The sequence below is a fragment of the Cotesia glomerata genome, linkage group LG5, assembly GCF_020080835.1.
Source record: "Cotesia glomerata isolate CgM1 linkage group LG5, MPM_Cglom_v2.3, whole genome shotgun sequence".
Taxonomy (NCBI): Eukaryota; Metazoa; Arthropoda; class Insecta; order Hymenoptera; family Braconidae; genus Cotesia; species Cotesia glomerata.
Genome location: NC_058162.1, coordinates 9,262,261 through 9,281,565, shown reverse-complemented (window position 1 = coordinate 9,281,565; position 19,305 = coordinate 9,262,261). Strand labels below are relative to the sequence as shown.

The 19,305-nt window shown below is 28.9% G+C and overlaps 4 protein-coding genes across 11 annotated transcripts in view; 3 read left to right on the top strand and 1 right to left on the bottom strand.

The window, feature by feature from the left end:
- Positions 1-6: 6 nt before the first annotated feature.
- Positions 7-3,065, bottom strand: LOC123265121 (vacuolar protein sorting-associated protein 26B-like). The gene is made up of 7 exons (XM_044728767.1): positions 2,654-3,065; positions 2,108-2,595; positions 1,887-2,030; positions 1,433-1,827; positions 1,229-1,335; positions 853-1,064; positions 7-743 (listed from the first exon to the last, which is right to left on the bottom strand). Exons 2-7 carry the CDS (start codon positions 2,108-2,110, stop codon positions 450-452), a joined length of 1,155 nt encoding a protein of 384 aa, XP_044584702.1. The 5' UTR covers positions 2,111-2,595; positions 2,654-3,065; the 3' UTR covers positions 7-449.
- A 413-nt stretch (positions 3,066-3,478) lies between these two features.
- Positions 3,479-6,290, top strand: LOC123265104 (origin recognition complex subunit 2). The gene is made up of 4 exons (XM_044728732.1): positions 3,479-3,693; positions 4,017-4,600; positions 4,673-4,887; positions 5,411-6,290. The coding sequence occupies exons 1-4, from the start codon at positions 3,606-3,608 to the stop codon at positions 6,222-6,224; spliced, it is 1,701 nt and encodes a 566-aa protein (XP_044584667.1). The 5' UTR covers positions 3,479-3,605; the 3' UTR covers positions 6,225-6,290.
- Positions 6,291-6,683: 393 nt separating this feature from the next.
- LOC123265156 (astakine-like) lies at positions 6,684-7,813 on the top strand. Of its 3 annotated transcripts, none has more exons than XM_044728813.1 (2): positions 6,684-6,819; positions 7,271-7,813. In XM_044728813.1, the coding sequence occupies exon 2, from the start codon at positions 7,285-7,287 to the stop codon at positions 7,729-7,731; it is 447 nt and encodes a 148-aa protein (XP_044584748.1). In that variant the 5' UTR covers positions 6,684-6,819; positions 7,271-7,284; the 3' UTR covers positions 7,732-7,813. The 3 variants fall into 3 exon arrangements, with proteins under 3 accessions (XP_044584748.1, XP_044584749.1, XP_044584750.1); XM_044728814.1 differs by having other exon boundaries at positions 6,688-6,819; positions 7,243-7,813; XM_044728815.1 differs by lacking the exon at positions 6,684-6,819 and adding an exon at positions 7,027-7,121.
- Positions 7,814-9,631: 1,818 nt separating this feature from the next.
- Positions 9,632-19,305, top strand: part of LOC123265137 (tetraspanin-5) — a 160,992-nt gene continuing 151,318 nt past the window's right edge. For 5 of the 6 annotated variants that reach the window (XM_044728791.1, XM_044728792.1, XM_044728787.1 and 2 more), the window contains exon 1: positions 9,632-10,420. In XM_044728791.1, coding sequence (XP_044584726.1) covers positions 10,334-10,420 — 87 coding nt within the window. In that variant the 5' untranslated portion in view covers positions 9,632-10,333. The remainder of the gene's footprint in view (positions 10,421-19,305) is intronic. The other variant, XM_044728785.1, reaches the window with a different exon arrangement.

Below are 19,305 nucleotides of genomic sequence, written 5' to 3'. Positions count from 1 at the left end.
ACTTGTTATTATTTTCCTGTTAGTTAATGTGTTTTTTTTTTTAATCTGTTATTCTCGGAGTAATATAAGACACAAGTTATTTACCAAGGACACTTGGAATCCGGGTAATTTCAGTATATATACACATATGTACATAATAAGTATATAAGAGTCTGTTTCATTAGACTTATTTAAATATATATATATATATATATATATAAATATATATATTCTTGTGGACAACAGCTATTATTGATATTAATAATTTGCTGATAAATCCATAGACCGAGCCTGTTATATATTTATAATTATAATATTAATAATAATATTCATACTTGTATATCAATCAATACGTCCGTTAACTGTTCTAATCATCTCCAGGATCATAATAAAAATTTTTAATTATTTTTTGTTTGAAAAAAATTATAAAATTGTTATATAATGAATTACTGATAATTAACCAATGAAGTTCATTGATTCTCAGAATTTATTTCTTTTTCGCCTTCCCCGTCGCCTTCTTCGCGGGTCATTCCTTCGATCGGCGCAGCTGGTTGATCGTACGTTGAATCGTCCTCTTCATCATCATCGTCGTCCTGATTGTCTGCTGCTTCGTTGGAATTAGAAGGTGGTGATGCTAGTGCTGGGCCATTCATTGCTGCACCTTGAGGGAATCCTGTTTCTGCTGACACGAGATGAGATGGCAAATGTGGTGATGCCGTTTGAGATTTTCTACTTTTGTCACCTTTTCTCCACAAGGTTATTTCCTGTAATTAAATAATAATAATAACAATAACAATAATAATCATTATAATAATAATAATAATAATTTCCAAATACAAAAATTAATATTGCTAGGTAATTTTAATAACAAACCTGTTGTTTGAAGTAACGGCGATCTTCTTCATCCATTAGTACGAGATTTAAATAGTACCTTACACTAAATTTCTTATTGATATCACGCATCGTTGGCGTTAGATCGTATCCAGCTAGAAATACTCTTATTGGTATTGATTCACCTTTAACAGGTGCACCGTCCATTATTTCATATTTAGCTATTGTTTCATTTTCCGTAAATGTGTGAGGCCCTGAAAAAATATGATCTGTGTTAATCTGTTTTGTAGTCATATCTTAATTTTTATAACTGTAAAAAATAATAAGTAAATGTAAAACATAAGATATTGATTATAGTAAAAAATAATATTTTTCTAATCAATAAATGAATAATTTAGTCTTTAAAATAAAATCTTACCCGAACCAGTAGTTTCTCTTTTAATTATTGCTATCTCCATGTGTTTTATTTTTATTCTGACTAGTAAAAAGTATATCTTCCCAACAATAACATCTTTTAAATGATATCTAAAATATAAATTATATTATTAAGACAAATTATAACTTACAAATAATCTGATTTTGAAAGTATATAAAAATCATAATTAGATTAAAAATTACTCACTTGCTTTTATTATATTCAAACTCAATATGTAAACAATCCTCGATACCAACTTCCATTTTAATAGGATTGTTCATATCAGGATAAGAACTAAGTGTATGAACAACTAATTCCAATTCCTTGACCAAATCACTCAATCTCCTAACAATAGTAACTCGTAAAAAATACCGCAAACGTACATTTGACCCCGTATAACTCTCAAAGGGTTTTTCGACATTAGCAAACTCAAAGGTGTATTCCGTGTTGTGTGTCAGCTCTCCAGGTCTTGCAAGTTCTTTCACTAAACTCGTGAACTCGTGATGATTCCCTCTGTCATAATATAACTCTATTTGTCCGATAAACTCAACTTTAACACCTTGATGCTCCAACTTTCCGGCTTTTCTCAAACTCACAATAACCTAAACACCAGTAATTAATTAGAAATAAAATACTTTCAATGAAACTAATAATTAATTACCTTTCCAGAAACAGTTTCTCCATCATAGTAAAGAAAATGTCGTTCCTTTTTGCCATCTTCAGATTTTATTTCTGCTGTTTTACGAGTCTCTGCACCATTTAAAATAATCTCCAAGCCAGCAGATTGTCCAAATCCAAAGAAACTCTACAAAAAATAATAAATAATAAGTAAATTGAAAATAAATAATTTTAATAAAAAAAATTCTAAATAAATCAAAGTACCATTTTTAAAATCGCTGTTGAATCACAACTGTGATGCAATTTATTAAGAACAAGTAGGAGGTAGAAGTAAAAGAGAAGTTCGATGACAGACTGGTTATAAAAAAACTATTATCTTCTTCTTGTACACACTAATTTGTATACGATGTAAACCAAGGCATGGTAATCATGGTTTACTTAATAATACAATGAATATATCTATGTATATATAAATATATGATTGATTTGATGAGGTTAAATAAAAAGTTACAAATAAATTTGGTTATTGCACGATACTGAAAGAGTCAGGGTTAATCCACTGTGCACACTATTATATTCTTCGTATATATATATATATATATATATTAACGTGTATATGCCTATAAGTATTATGAGTATATATGTATGTATAAGTCACAAGTTGCTAAATATGGCGGAACAATCTATCCCCCTCTTGATGCCACTATTCATCTAACCACTGTCAAATTACATATATTTAAATGTATGTACATCTGTAAAAAATTCTTATTCGTTAGTGATGGAATTATTATATTTATTGATCATCATTACCACTTATTACAATTGTTACTATTACTGGTATTGTTGTTAGTGCATTTGTATAAAAGCAACAATCAGCAAATTTAAAATTATTAATTAACTCGCATTGCTGGATTTTTTTTTTTTAATTTTTTACTAAAGATTATCGGTGATTAAGGTAACATGAGAGTAATCAGTAATTGGAAATCACAATCTCAAGTGTATGTGGGTATGTATGTGCGGGTAGGTGGATGTACACTATTGCTGGTACATTGATAATTGATATTGTCCGAGTACCCCGATGATTGTTGTCAACCCCGTAAATTCACGGCACGGTGTCCACTCGACTGTTTTTTAATAAACGCCCGTTATATTACATACTTTTATTTTACAAACACTTGTGATTATTTCTGAGCCTAAGCCTATGTATGAATGGTGAATTATGTATGTGTCAGAAGATGTGAGAAAAAGAGTAACGACATCTGACTGATTTTTTATTAATTTAAAAACTAACCGACGCCTGATAATTATGAAAATTAATTTAGCAGATATTTTATAATTTTTTTAACAAACAAATTATGACAAAAAAAATTAGAAAAAAAAGTTAACACGAAGAAATTTAAATAAATTAAAAATCTAATTTTTTTGAAATAATTAGACGCAAAAATTAAAGTCGTACCATTTTTTTTTTCTTTTATTCGAGAACTTACTATAAGTATTTGAATTTTTAATTCATAACTAATTATTAACAATTTATTTATATTAAAGGAATTGTTTTTGTTGGTTCAAAATTAAAGGTTGAATTTTTAAAAATAAGGTGCGTCGCCACCTAGTGCGGATTTCCGAAAATGAACGCTAAAAAGTTCAGCCGGCTTGTAACGTTCAAAGCACCGCAACTGACCGCAACTGTTTGCAAACAATACATCACGATCGCAGAGTAGTTAGAGATAAATTATTTAGATTAACAATATATTAAATAAAAATAATGAGTGAAAAGAATTTACGCCGGTCTCGTCGTCTTCAGCAGCCGGTTAATTATTTGAGTGAATATGTTGATCTGTCACCGGTTAAGAGTACGTAAATTTTTTCAAGTAACCTGTTGTATTGAATTGTATGAATCAGCAGCCATTTTTCCATTAAGTTTTTTAAAACAAATAATTCATTAAAAATAGTATTCTCATAAAAATTTGCACTTATGTTTATTTAGAAAAATTTATAATATTTTTTTTAGTAAATTATTTGCATAGAAAAATTTTTTAGAAAATTTTCTTTTATAAATTTATTTCTAAAAAAAAAAATCATCAGATATCAGCTAATTCCAGTTTTAGAAAATTATCAGCTAATTTCAGTACGTTCTTATCTCAACATTTTGTAATTAAAAAAAAAAATTTTTCAGATAAACGCAAAAACAGCCAAACAGAGACACATGATGTAGTTGATAAAGAAGAACAAAAAAATTTACTGCCAGAGGAACTGGAAAAAGAACTCGCGGGAATAGATGAAGAGGTACAAAGATCCACAATACTGTTTGACGACAAAGATGTCAGCGGGAATCGTATCTACGGATTCCAGACTCCGGTGAAGAAGAATGCGATGACTGAGAAGGCGAAGCAATCCCAGACTCTTAGAACGCCAGCATCGGTATCCAAAAATCTTATGTCAGTCCGTGTGTTGGCTGAAAAAATAGACGAGCTGTCTCCAGCTAAAGTCAGATCTGCTGTGAAAAAACGGCAGGTTCATTTTGACAGTGAGAGCGAGTCAGTGACCGAAGGAAGTGAGTACGAGCCTTCTGACAGTGACGATGAAGAGGAGTGTAATGATGGCACTATTGATTCTGATGCCAGCAATCAGTCAGATGTGGAGAATAATGCTGGAAATGTTACACCGAAAAAAAACCAGAGAGTTGCTAAAAAAATTCAGACTCCAATCACTCCTTGCAGGCGTGGAAAATCTAAGAATACTATTGTTTATCGTGATTACGTAAGCTAATTACAATAATTTTAATTTTTTTTATTCAAACAAATTAATTTTTTATGATTTTCTAAATTACAGCATCTCAAGACAGACGAGTACTTTGAAACTCAATCAGAGAAAGCTCTCACTTCAGATCACACGCTGGGAAAATTAAAAAATCCAAAAATGAATGAGGAAAAGCTCCAAGAGTTGCTAAAAGATAAAAATTATATATCAAGAAAACATTTAGAAGGAATTCAAGAACTTTTGGATAATTATAGAAGTTTATTTCCCATGTGGTATCGCATACTTGAGTAAGTACTTTTATGCTTTAAATAAAATTTACCTGAACAATTTTTAATGCTGACATAAATGCATAAATTTTATTCTTTGATTATTAAATATACGAAGAGAGCTTAAAGCAAATTACTCAGAAAATATTCATAGCTAAACTATAAATATTTGATTATTTTAACGCGGCTCAAATACTTTAATTATAAAAGTATAGTTAATTTTTACTAAACAGTAATAAAATTCGACTATCACCAGACTCATGATAGAATATTGATTTTTTTTATCGAAGTAATTTTATCAGAAGAAAATAGTGGTTTTTTTTTTTAACCAAAAATTTGTGTTTCCAAAATTTATAATTAATATAAATTTATGAAATAACATCAGTGGATATAAAAGCAAAAAACTTTTATAGACATTAAAATGCAAGCAATAAGATCTGGACGTCAAATAAGTAAAAAATATTAATTAAATTAACTTATAACTTATTCTTTAATTAAAGAATAAATTCTGAATAATATATTTTATTTACTTTAAATGTTATAGAGAAGGTTACAGTTTACTACTACACGGATTGGGCTCCAAAAGAAATCTGATAAACGATTTTCACCAGGAAATATTATCCGAGCACCCGACGTTAGTAATAAACGGTTTCTTTCCCAGTCTGACTATAAAAGACATACTCGAAGGAATAATAACGGAGCTTCTAGAGTTAGAGTGTCCTTCAAACATAAACGATTGCTTCACGATAATCGAGAGCACGATGAAGAAGAATCCTGATGATCGTTTGTATTTGCTGGTCCATAACATTGATGGTGCGATGTTGAGGTCAAACAAATCCCAGGATATGCTCTCGCGACTCGCAGCCATCGCGAATGTAAGGATGGTAGCATCTGTTGATCACATAAACGCTCCAATGCTATGGGACAACGTCAAGCGAGCCAGGTACAATTTCTACTGGTGGGACACTACGACTCTGTTGCCGTACGAAGCAGAAACTTCTTATGAGAGCTCACTCCTGGTGCAGCGCAGTGGAGCTCTTGCTCTGTCTTCTCTAAGAAATGTATTCGCGTCTTTGACGACCAATGCAAAAGCGATTTATACAATTCTTGTCAAGTACCAGATTGAGAATGCTAAGAATACTTTCTATCATGGCATGGCTTTCAAGGACTTGTACCGCAGTGCTCGAGAGAGGTTCCTCGTCAGCTCGGATATTGCTCTACGCGCTCAGCTGACAGAGTTTCTTGATCACAAACTTGTCAAGACCAAGCGCAATGTTGATGGTGCTGAGTATCTGGATATTCCTCTGGATAAATCGCTGCTTCAAAAGTTTATTGAAGACCAGGATGCTTCTGGATAAATTGTAGTTTTTTTGGATATAAAGTTAATTAGTTTTCATATTGCCAATACTTATTTAATTAGATTATTGATATTTTTCTACTTTTATAATTGGATAAATAATGAATTGATGTAAATTTACAGTTTTCATACAACAACAATAAATAAGTTTACTCTTTACATTATAAATTTGTGTTGCTAAAACAAATCTTAGTCTGATTTAATCTGAAAAATTATTTAAAAAAAATGGAAACTTTATTTTCATATATTCAATTGTTAATTTAAAAAATTAATTCTTAAATCAAATATTTCTAAATATTAAATACTTTACACGGCAGAATAACTTTTTTCGTTCTGTATCAACACTCGGTAATTATTCTTCAATCACCAACGCGGTTTTCATTAATTTATGAAAACCATCAGCAGGTAAGAAAAACAAAAAATTTCAAAGAAATTAAATCAAAAAACGCAACGCATGCGTATTGAAACTGAAATAATAACGCGTTATAAAAAGGTATTTAAACAGTGATTGAATTAAAAATCATTTAGTTTACACGCAATCTATGATTAAGCAAACAAAATAATTAGTTTTAATTGATCATTGATTTATTCTTCCGGTAAGTAATAAAATATAATTTATACTTGTTACTTGTCGTGTTCTATTTCTATTTATTTCTCTAAATTGATATTAAGAAATATGAGGTGGTTTAAATTATGGCGTCAATTATAAAAAATAGCCATATGTCAAGGCTGGAATTAAAAATTCATATTTCCTTGGTAATGTATTTAAATAAGGCATATGTTCATAACAGCATTACATCGACGATATAAATAACTCATAAGTCATAATAAATAATAAAAAATCTATTTATCAAGAGTTTATTATTTTTAAATCAATCGAAAGATTCCGCGGACCAAGGTAACAATAAGTTCTCATATTTATTATTTATTGTTATCATTATCGATCTATTTTTGTCATATAAAATTAACGAGCGTGATTAACTACAAATTAATTGGTTTTTGATACTTCTTTTTTGCAGAATAATAAAAAGAAATATACTTTTTTAGATCCGAGGTCAAGAATGACTACACGAAGTGTCGTACTGGCACTTGTGCTGACGAGTGTCTGCTTTGTTCTCGGACACCCTGAGCAAAAAGGAGAGGAGCCAACTCGAGCAATGCTGACAAAATCTGGTCCACTTGCACCAGGACAATGTTCAAGCGATTATGATTGTTATCCTGGAGATTGCTGTGTAATGAGCGGTTACAGATTCACTATCCCCACGTGCCAGGAGCGACGTCAATTAGACGAAATTTGCCGACCCGAAGTCAACAAAATAACGAACACTACTCTGACGTATCCTGACAGCACCAAGTTTTATGTCAAAGAAGCCCATTATGTGGTGTGTCCTTGCAAGAAAGGGCTTGTTTGTGGTAGAAAAACTGGCTCTTGTCATCAAATTCACGATGATGAGCAGGAGGAGATTGAGAAGTTTATTAAAACTAATGGTGTTAGTGATGAAAATTGATCTTGGTTGATATCTAGATTTTAGATTGTTAAATTTTAGTTTGTAGGACAATTTTTTTTTTTTTTTTTTTAATTTTAATGTTAGTTTTTTATTATTTAAAAGATTTTCAATTATTAAATAATTTATAATTGAGGAATTGTTATCTATAAATTTATTAAAGTGAAAAATTAACTTAAAACTTTTCGTGAATTGATAAAGTTTTTAATTAAATAATAGAATTTAAAAAATTAATGATTTTAAATTTCAATTTTTTCATAAGGGTCTGATTTTTTCAACTTTTATTATTAAATTAAATTTATTTAAAAACTCACATTAGTTAGTTATTTTTTATAAAGAAAGTATAAAACTGTGGAAACTTAAAATAGCTATCAAAAGAATTAAGTTTAATTCTAAAAATAAAAAATAATTACTGTTAATTTAATTACTTTTTAAATATTATAAGATAATTATTTCTTGTAACAATTTATCATGAAAATCTGAGTTAATATTTTTGTAACAAAGGTCTTCTATTAAAGAAATAATGAATAATTTTCTGTATGACTAAAACATAAGCATAAATTTGTAAATAGAGGCAGAATAGCGTTATATTTTATTAACGAAAATAAAGCGTACTCTAAAATTTACCACTCATAACTCTTAAAATCTTTTCTTGAGTAATTTATTGTGTTTAAAATTTAAAACCTGTGAATTAATTATCAAAACTCATAGTTGAAATACCAATTATTTATATTAAGAACAAAAAAAATTTCCACGACTTTCACTACGCTAGGATGTTACAACAAAATATAAACAAGTCCACAATAGATCATAAACAAACAATATTTAAATCGCAAGATTTGAAATCGTAAATTAAGCAACGTCTCTTTAATATATCCTTTCCTATTGCATTTCCTCGAACAATCTCAAAACGCACATCATAAAATCTTCAGATCCGTCTCAATAATTCTCAATCCCGGTCTAAAGTACACATATATATAACTTTGACCCACTTGGAATCTAATTACTCCGACCTTCGCGGTTCATGATTGCAGGCTACTGTGCGAGAGCTGACGAAACTTATTTACCGATTCCGGATCGAATTCAATAATTATTCTCCTTTTATCGTCTGTACACCATACACTATATACTAAATGGATACAACTCAAATATTTCTACGATTAGTGACTCATCAAAACAAATAAAACTAAAAGTTTATCGATTGCATCTACAACATAAATATTATATTTAATTATAAAACTACTTGTCTTCAGCAGTCTAGTCTGGTGTTAATGGAAATTAAATATTATTCGAGTAAAACTTGAATTTCTTGCATTAAGCGCCGCATAAATTTTCGCGCGATAAAAATTATTTATTTTCACACAGTAAAAGATTTTGTGTCATTGCGTCAAAAAATTTTGTGTTAAATATTTAACACTTTTTTGTGTTAATTTTTTTAAATCAACTCAAAATAGTGTTAAATATTTAAGTTAATTAACGCAAAATTTTTTATTGTGTGATTAGAAAAATTAAAATTTACAGGTGCAAAAATTCGCATAAGACTTCTGTATAAATTTTCAATTTTAATCTAAAACAATTTTTAATAAAATTAGTTTTTTTTTAATTTCACCCCAAGGTTGAGTAAAATTTTGAAAAACTATTTACATTTTTATTCACCCTCTTTTTGTTACGAAGCATAATTGTGTAGCTTATAAATCGGGTGAAGTAGATAAGAAAATAATAAAAATAAAGAGAAGCGATACTTAGAGAGCCGGGGTAGTCACAGTCAGCAGACTACGCTTAGTTGCGAGGGGGTGACTCCAATCCCGTGGGGTTGAAATGCCGAGGGGATGAATTAACCGGCGGGTTTATTTGACGCATGCGCGATCAACAAACAGCAGGTAGTTGCACGAGTTCTCTCTAACCAGTTATCGTTGAGTCCTGTTGAAGATCGCTCCGGCAGTCGGGTTTCGATTTTAAAAACAAAAACAAAAATGATTAGTTAATTTGAAAAAAATTTTTCTGTTTAAAAAAAAAAGACAGTAAATAGTTAAAATGGTAAAGTTGAAACTGAAAAAAAAATTAAAACGGGAATAAATTTAGGAAGCTGTTCGTCGAAAATAAAACTCATTTCGGAACAATTAAAAGTAAAATATAATATTTTAGAGAGAGTAAATATAAATTAAATGAAGTAAGTTGATAAAAAGTTATTGAGCCTTGGAGGGAATGTCGCGGGTGATGATCAAGCTGGTGACTGGTAACTGGTGACTAGTGTCTGGTACTGGTACTGTACTGGTCTTGAGTCTTTGGCTCGCTAGTAGCTGTTGTGCAGCTGGAGCAGCTGTAACGTGACAATGCCAGTTACCGCGGGTATGCGGGACATTGTTATGTGATCAGCTGATCTGTTTTTCTGGATCCGGGTTCAGATAGAATAAGTTGTAGTTATAGTTATAGTTGTAAAGAAATAAAAGTGATTACAAGACGGGTATTTGTTGTGATTTTCAGAAGGTGCTGTGATATTTCACATTTAGCTGATGTGAGTACTCGGGGTGCACATGTGCGCGTGTGTGTCCGAGGGCGCGAAAAACGCATCTGGTAACGCAAGGGAGATAAGTGTGTTGTAATCATGCCGGCTAGAAAATACCGAAGGGATACTAGTGAAGTGAGCTGTTGCCTCAAGTATGTGATCTTTGGATTTAACGTCTTGTTTTGGGTGAGTTTATTTTTTTTTAATCGTGTCAATTTGATTTATTAAGCTGTTGTTTTCTTATGACTCTTCAATTGAACGGTGATAAAAATTATTCGAGTTATTTTATGAAATTGAATTATTGCTTTATTTATTTATTTATTTTTTTTTTTCATTAACTAAATTCAAATTAAAAGAATCATTAAATATTCCTTTTTAAATTTTTTACATGAGGAATTTTTGAATATTAAAAATTTTTAAAATTGTCAGATATCGCCTAACTTTATTTTCATGTTATTTTAAAAGAAAGATAAATCAGGACTGTTGTGTTAATTTTTTTTTCATTGAAAAAAAAAAAAAATGAAGATTGATATTGTCTTCAATTTGGAAAAACTTTTTAAAAAAGTAATTCATTAGTTGCAACTATGAAAAACTTTTATTGAAAAGAAAATTAAAGTTCATTTTTTATTTGTTCTAGTCTTAAAAAAATTTTTATGATTATTTTTTGAGTCTTAATATTGAGTCGAAATTTTGAGCTTGTTGTCACCACAAAAGAATTGAAATTTGACTTATAACCATTTTATTTAATCTGAAAAAAATGAAAATTTTAAATTTAATTGTAATTCTGTTCGTTACAATAAAATATTTTAAGACGATTATAAAATTTTAATGTATATTTAAAATAATTTGAAGGATAAGGTTTCAACATTTTGGTTTTTATATTGACCTATTGGGATTTCGTTGTGAAATTTTAACGCTTTAATTTCTACGCGTGAACTCCAATTTTACATTCCTTTATTTCATAATTTTATATTTTTACTAAATAGACCTTTATTATTATATAAAGTAATAGTTAGCAACAGAAAGATATTTCTGTTTTTATCTCGAGGAAACTATTGATCCATAAAATCATTTAACATCTTACCAGAAAGTCTGAGATTTAAGAATAGTGCTGGATTATTTATTCACCGATTAATTTTAGAACTTGTAAATTTTTAAATAAAAAAAACAAGATCTGATCTCGACTAGACGAGATGATCGTGTTGGGAATAAAATATTTTGGGTTTTATCAAATATTCATCAGAAAGATGTCAAAACTGGTACGATGATATAACCGAATTCAAAAGTTATGAATTTTTAACCATTCAAGGGAATTTATTAATTGAAATAATTCTATGAAACCTAGTTGCTTTTGATAATTTATATCTCGTGTTCTAATTAAGGCTGATTAATTGGTAGATAGGTTAAAATATAGCCAGAGGTCTGATATTTAGAATGAGTTAAAGTTTGAATTATTATTCAAACGAATTTGACAGTTATTGATATTCAAAGTTCATTCCAAAAATATCGTAACAAAAATTAATTCACAGCTTATACGATTAAAATTTATCCGTTAATTTACGTAAAAATAAAAATTGTTTCCCAAAAAAGTTTAGAACAAACTCAATATTTTTACCTTCCATATTTTCCAAGCGATAAATTTTAACAATATGTATAAATAAAATATTTTTCCAACTTTCATTAGCATTTCCCCAAATAATTAAATTTCTCGAAGCGTGTAAAGTTACTAAAATATTTTCCTATTAAATATTTACAATTCAAAATATTATTTTTTTAACAATTAAAAAAAATATTAAATTCCATTGAAATATTTACGATGCAACTCATAGTCTATAGCGTACATCAAACAGACTGTTAAATAAGTTTTAGTGTTTTCATTTAATCGGAATTTCGGCTCTAAAAAAAAACCTTTTATCTCAAATATTCTCATATTTTATTGAATTTTTCTACAGAATAAACTTTGTATTCCAATTCATATGGAATTAAATTCATATATTTTCATACCAATATAACATCAAAAAGCGTCAAAATGGTTTTCAAAAACCATCACATCATATAATTCACAAATTAATTATTTTAATATTTTATTTCAATTGATTCTAAAAGATATATTATTAACATGGTTTTTCAATATTCGTAAATACTGTTCATTAAAATAATGACTAATTTTTATATTTATTTATTTCTGAATATACATTCTATAGAAGTTCATTACACCTGTTCATAGAAACTAGAAAAAAGAAAATACAAAAGTTACTTAAACATTAATTAAATCAAGAAAATATAATAAGTAATGTAACGAACAAAATTACAAGTACCATAACAAAAAAAATATTATACAGAAGTCTTTTCAAAACATAGAAAAGACCAAAAGGTGTCTAACAGTCAATATTTCTATCCCAATTACAAATTCTTCTTCGAAACATTCAATGTTTTTAATTAATTAAGTAGTTTATTATAATATTCAATTGTCACATTGTAAGCATTTTTGGTATTAAATGAATAGTTTTCTTAATTTTAGGTAAAATTTACTGCCTAGAATGAGTATTAAATAGCCTTTCAGAATACAATAGTTTCCAATCATTGTAATAATATAATTATGCAAAACTTTTCAAACTAAAAGTAGATACACAACAAAAATTTGTTTATTATTTTTATTTATTTATTTAATAATTATGAGGACCAATAATTTTTGAGAAATTAAAAAATGATTTTAAGGGGCACACCTAGTGTGACAGCCTAAAAAAAGGCGATTTTTGGGAATTAAAATAAAAAAAACTACTGTATTAATTGTTTTAAAATTTTAAGGGTATATTTATACATATTTTAAGAATACACAGTAAAATTTTTGAAGAAAAAAATTAAATATTTTTCGAGTTACATGTGATCTCTGACGGCGCTAAAAAAAAAGGTCTTTCCTTGCTGCAGTGATTCCGGCCTTCTCCGTGGATGAAACCAGAAAAAATAAAATTCTCGTTGAATTAGAAAATATTGTCCGTACAATGACCTACGGCCGAAGAAAAATATCAAAAATTGACAAAATGGCGGCGTTAAAAAAAAAAAAAGTTGAATTTTACCCAAAATTTTGGTCGTTTTTGGCCTGCCAAAATTCAATTTTTGATCAGATCAAAAAACAAGTAAGTCATTGTATGGAGAACTATATACAGAACATGCAGAAAAAAATTTTATAGTGATCGGATCATTTGTCTTCGAGTAATCACTGTAGCAAATTCGAAAAATGCTGTTTCGAGAAAAACGCGTTTAAAGATAAAATGATCCTATTCTAAATGCCGAGCAGCTACTCTAGAAATGGCTGTAACTCAAAAACTATTTGGAATATCGATTAAAAATTTTAGTATGTTATTTTTAAAGGTATAACCTATCGAAATATGAATAAAAAAAAATCGATTTTTGAAAAATTTCACAGTAGGTGTGCCCCTTACTAATAGTAAAAATAAATTTCAATTTCGATTTAAAAATTGGTTAGTTTTTGGAGAAATAATATATCATAATTTTTCGCGGAAATTTTTCAAACAACATTTTATTTTTTCTGACAATTTAAATATTTAAATAAAAATAATCAAAATTAATATTTATTCCAAGAAATAAAAATCATTAAAAATTTCATACACTCGAAAAAAATGAACCAATTTATTAAAAACAATATTTTTCTATTTTTACTTTGTTATATTCTATTTTTTAATATTTTTTCGTAGACTCGTATAACGAGTACTGGGAAAAATAAAAAGAGATTGCTTTGCCGGTAGACGTTGTGGGACAGTAAAAAAGTTTATAACTGACTGAAGGGGTAATAGTGGCATACACTGAGAGTACAGAGTACAGAGTGCACAGTGCACTCACATATACATACATGTATATGTAATACATGTTTAGCCCATAGACTGTGTACTTGTATGAGTATCTATGAAAGTGCAGCAAGTACACAAGGATGATCATATCCCTTATGAAACGTTCCGTAGTCCAATTGCGCTGCATGTGGCACCCTAGAACTACACTACTTACTGCTTCGTATATATATATATATATATATATATATATTGTGTACGTCTCGGTCTGGTTGTTGCCGTAGGTTGCGAATTCTATCTGTATACATATCACATATTTTTATACATAAACAGAGTTTGTCGTTGTCACGACTGGGACAAAAACTTGACGCTACATAAAATAATTCATAACTCATATTTTTTTAATTTCATGGACTTTTTTATCGTCTTTGTAGTTTAGGAATTTTATCGCCCAGAAATATATTATGAGCTCGAGAATATGTTCAACCGTTTTTTTTCGTCTCAATTAGTTTCAATTCCGTTTTTAATCAACAAAAAATATAAGGCAAGAAGTCTTCTGGGTTTTATATTTAATAACTAGGGTAATGGATAAGAAGATTGATTAATGAGGTGGTTAAATTGTAGTTGAACAATTTTAATTTTTACACTAATGATCTTGGGAATTTTTAGATAATTCTGACTATAAATTGTACATTTAAAAAAATTCAAAGTTTTAGAGTTGTAATCAAAATTAATACAAAATCTTTTATAAAAAATTTTTATTAAAATTAATATTTTTTACAATTAAAAAAATTGAACTTTATTCTATTTTATTATAAATTATCGGTATAAAACCTAAGAGATATTTATGATAACATCAAAAATATCAAACTCAGTAAACAAGTTTTGAATATTAATCATTCAAGTTCCTTTTTGTTTAAATATGAGCAAAAAATGGTAATTTTTATTATCATAAACAAAAATAAAGTCAAACATTAAAAAAAAAAAAGTTACAATTGGGGCTTATTTTAATACAGTTAGATAATTTCAATGTATATAGTAATATAATATTATCTTACTGTACCAAATACGTTTAATCAGGCTCTATTTATAATAAAAAAAATCCCATTTTTTGTTTATATTTTATAAAAATGATCCTTATATAATGATTAATGTCTAAATTTATTAATAGTTTTCTTCTTACCACAAATCTCTGACTAGATCTTATTTTTAAAAAAATACTAAGTCAAAAAAAGTCTTACATGCAGAGTTCAAAAATATTTTTTTTCTTCCCCTAGTTCATAATTCAATTCCAAAAATATAATAATCAAAATCTTGAATAAAAAATTCACTTCAACTGATTTATTTTTAATATTCTCATTACGAAATACGAATTAATTTATAAAATTAATTCTAGTTAAAATTTTGAACCCAAAGTTACCTCCACATAAACCATTCATGTAAAAAAACAAATTTATTCAGATTCTAATGATAAAAAATCGATGAACCCCAAATTGAAAATCAAATACCTTATATAAGCCCGAAATCAGATCTTGAAAGCACCCGAGATTAAAATAAAACTCGCCATTACTAAAAAAGCAATTAATTTTCCGAGCAAAGCACTTTTCAGGCCATTCACTCTCCTCGCATGAATACATTATTACTCAATAAAACTAAATCTAGCGTCTACTATAAGTCAATCGAATAATAATTTTTTCTTAAATGTGGCGTGTTAAAATAAGGCCACTTAACTTAATCAACCTTAGTTAGCTTTGAAACGTAATAATTATGGTAAAGATAGACTTGTGAGAAAATTATTGACTTAGCAGTCTTAAGTGCTGGGACCGAGTTGAGAGCGAGCGACTATAACATAAACTTTTATGTTTACATGATCAAAGGACTTTCTTGGAGTCATTCAGACGTATGATTTGTCCTCAAACTGTCGCTCTTTTTCCGTTTGACGAATTTTTCACCCGATTGAGCACTGCCTAAATTTTATTCGCGTGCATGACTTTTTTCAATTTAAATATTTAGCCTTACCTGTACTCTACTCGTAATACGAGAGGACTTCAGGTATCTCGGCTCGGATCTCAAATCATATATATTACATCTTATATTATATTATATTATATAGATATAATGTTACTAGTTACCGGTTACTAGTTATATTACTGGTACTGGTTACTATAGGGGTTACATGTAACAATTGCGTGCAAGTGTTAAGAAGTTCACGCAAGAATACTGTTCTTCATGAAAACGTCTGACGTTCTCTAGCGTTATCCTGTCTCTTTCTTCGCTAATGTTGCTTTTATGCTGCCTCTTCATGTATAGAAAGAGATATCTATGCATATATATATATATATATATATATATATATATATATATATATATATATATATATATGTATATGTGTATACATATAGTAACTATATACTTCTTGGGACTCTACTCGGAAACTCTGGACGGTCGAAACGTTTGAGGAATCTCATTATAAAAGTTGCTTGAACCGGTTTGCATCCGACCACTTCACTTCTATCGGCTGTGTTGGTTGCACTGAACCCAAGTAGTCATACTTTACTGTACATCAATATTCTAAATATTGTTATTCTTTATTTATCAAAACATTGAAAAATATTATCGTTAAATTTACAAACACAAATTGGATAGAAAAGATATTAAAATTAAAAAGTACTGAATCCCATAGAGGAAAGTACCACGGGGCCTAGCTTGGCCCAGGCTTAGCCCAACTATGTAAAACTCTGGGCCAAGCTTGTAAGCCAGGCTTGGCCCAGTCCTGGTTGAAGTCTGGGATGATAACGATGGGCCAAGCCTGGTTACCAGGACTGGCCCATGCCTGGTTACCAGGGCTGAGCCATAGTTAATTTTCAAGTCTGGCCCACGCCATTTGATAAAAAATGATAAAAAAAGAATTTTTCGGGTGTTATTTTTTTATTTTATTTTGCAAGCAAAGTAAGTTTAAACCTAACTGTTGCTATTTATAGAAATAAAGTGAAAATTGTATCCGTTCTAACCGAGATTCAAACCCGAGCCGCGCGTTTGCCAGACCGATAGCTAACCTTTACACCGTACGACCGATAAGTTGATGCACATCTCATTATTGTCATAAGCTAAATTTTTTAGACTATATCAATTTTGACGATTTGCAATTGTCTTGGTTAAATAATAAATTTTAAATTTTAGAACTTGTTAGCAAATATTCGTTAAACAATAAATATTTACTGTTTAAAATTCTATTACTTAATGATTTATTAAGTTTGAATTTCCCATTGAATGGCTAAGGCTATTAGGTTACCCAATTCTGGCTCAAGTCTGGGTTGCCATTCAACGGCCATGGCTACACAGAAAGAAAAATTTACTTGAATCAAGTAAATAATTTTTAAGAATTTCATCTTCTTGATTTGAGTAGAAAAATTATTAAACTAAGAAATTTTTCTTGGTTTAAATAAATTTTATTTAATTAAAGAATTTTTCGTTTTGATTGAAGACAATTAAACTCTTCAAAGTTATTTTCTTGGTTCAAGAATTTTTCTCTTGAATCAAGTTAATTTTTTTTTCAGTGTAGGTTTCCCAATCTTGGCTAACCCTTGGGTAATCATTGTGGCCGTGACTGGGGAACCCAGTTCTGGCTCAGGCTCGGGTAATAATTGGGCCGACCAAGGCCTGGTTGCCCAGTCTTGGCCCAAGCTTGGGTCACCAATGAACCGCCAAGGCTAGGTTAGCCAGTCTTGACCCAAGGTTGGGTAATCATTGGCATGACCGAGGCTGGGTGAAACAATAGATGCAGACGAAAAATTTTGTGCATAAATGTTAAAATTAACATTGATAAATTTTTAAGTTATACATAAGTATGAAAAAAATTTTTGTTAGTAATTATACAATTATTTATTTTTTTATTTTGTGATTTTAGTTTTAGATGTTTTGGGGCAATAAAAGATAGGTCATAAAGTCAATTTTTTTTTAAATAAATTTTTTGACGCATGATGTACTGATTTACTGTCAAATATTTTTTCTGTAAAACTGATGTGACTACCAAATAACACGTATATGTGGGTTTATTGATTTTGGATTTTAGATTTTTGAATTGAATTATTTACTTAAATATTAGATTTTTCTTTTTTAATTTTGGATGATTCGTTAGTAAGACTTAATTACTTTATTGCAGATAAAATAGTTTAAACTACTAAATGGACGATTTTATTATTAATGATCCATTCAAAATAGGTTAAATCCAGATCAAATGAATAATTAAAAATATTTTCCTTTAATAATTCGAAATGTCGAATTGAAAATGCTTGAATTAATGATTTGATGGGTGATTGAGAATGAATCAATAAATTATTTGATTTTAAGTAGGACTGTTAGCAATAAATTATTTGAAAATGGCTGAGCTGATTGAATTTTTCATCTCAATTTCTGCAATGGTTGTACATATTTAAAATCTTGTCAATTACAATATCTCTGTGGTTAAATTGTATTGATATTGATTAAATTTAGATTAATTAATTTTAAAAACTTTACCTTAAGTAATAATTATCAAAAAACGGATAAAATTTACTTTATTATAAGAATTCAAAGTTGAATTTTTGTTTTGTCTGAACTTTTGCATCAGTTACAAATATTTTAAACTAAATTAAAAATAAAATAATTAAAATTTTTATCCAAAAATTATTAAATATAAAATTATAATTAATATTGATTAGATCAAATTTCTATTCTGATTCAAAAGTAATGACAACGGTCAAAAATTTAAATTAAGTCTTTAATTACTGATGAAGTGTTAAACGCTTCTGAACATACCCAAGTCAAAATTTTAATTAGCATATGCAGGATTAATCAGAATCGAGTTAATTAAAAATAGACCCGCTAATTCACAAAGAGATAGGCGTAGTTTCCGGTACAATTTAATTTAACCTCGATAAATAATATAAATACATAAGTAAATACAGGGAGTAGATAGATATCACGGAAATGAAAAGTAAATGTAATCAACAGTTAGTGTATGCAGAGTAAATAAATAAATAGCTAAGTGTAAAGAGAGATAAAGAAAAATAAGAGGCGCGAGAATCAAGCGATTTGTCTTAAACTTGACTCTTAACTCGGTGTATATCGTTGTATGGTAAAAGAGAAAGAAAAACACGCGTGGTATCTTCCGGTATCAATAGTTGAAGACCTTGAAGACTCCTTCAAGTCAACTCAAGTCAACTCGTCTTGTTCTTTTTGTTTTCAGCTCTTTCTTCTTAGACTTCTTCTTCTTCTTCTTCTACT

Coding starts and splice junctions, on each gene's coding strand:
- LOC123265121 (XM_044728767.1), bottom strand. Junction 1,828..1,886: donor GAGAAACTGTTTCTGGAAAG/GTAATTAATTAT, acceptor ACTGGTGTTTAG/GTTATTGTGAGTTTGAGAAA. Junction 1,336..1,432: donor TTTGAATATAATAAAAGCAA/GTGAGTAATTTT, acceptor TTTATATTTTAG/ATATCATTTAAAAGATGTTA.
- LOC123265104 (XM_044728732.1), top strand. CDS start 3,606: ATGAGTGAAAAGAATTTACGCCGGTCTCGTCGTCTTCAGCAGCCGGTT. Junction 4,601..4,672: donor CTATTGTTTATCGTGATTAC/GTAAGCTAATTA, acceptor TCTAAATTACAG/CATCTCAAGACAGACGAGTA. Junction 4,888..5,410: donor ATGTGGTATCGCATACTTGA/GTAAGTACTTTT, acceptor TAAATGTTATAG/AGAAGGTTACAGTTTACTAC.
- LOC123265156 (XM_044728813.1), top strand. CDS start 7,285: ATGACTACACGAAGTGTCGTACTGGCACTTGTGCTGACGAGTGTCTGC.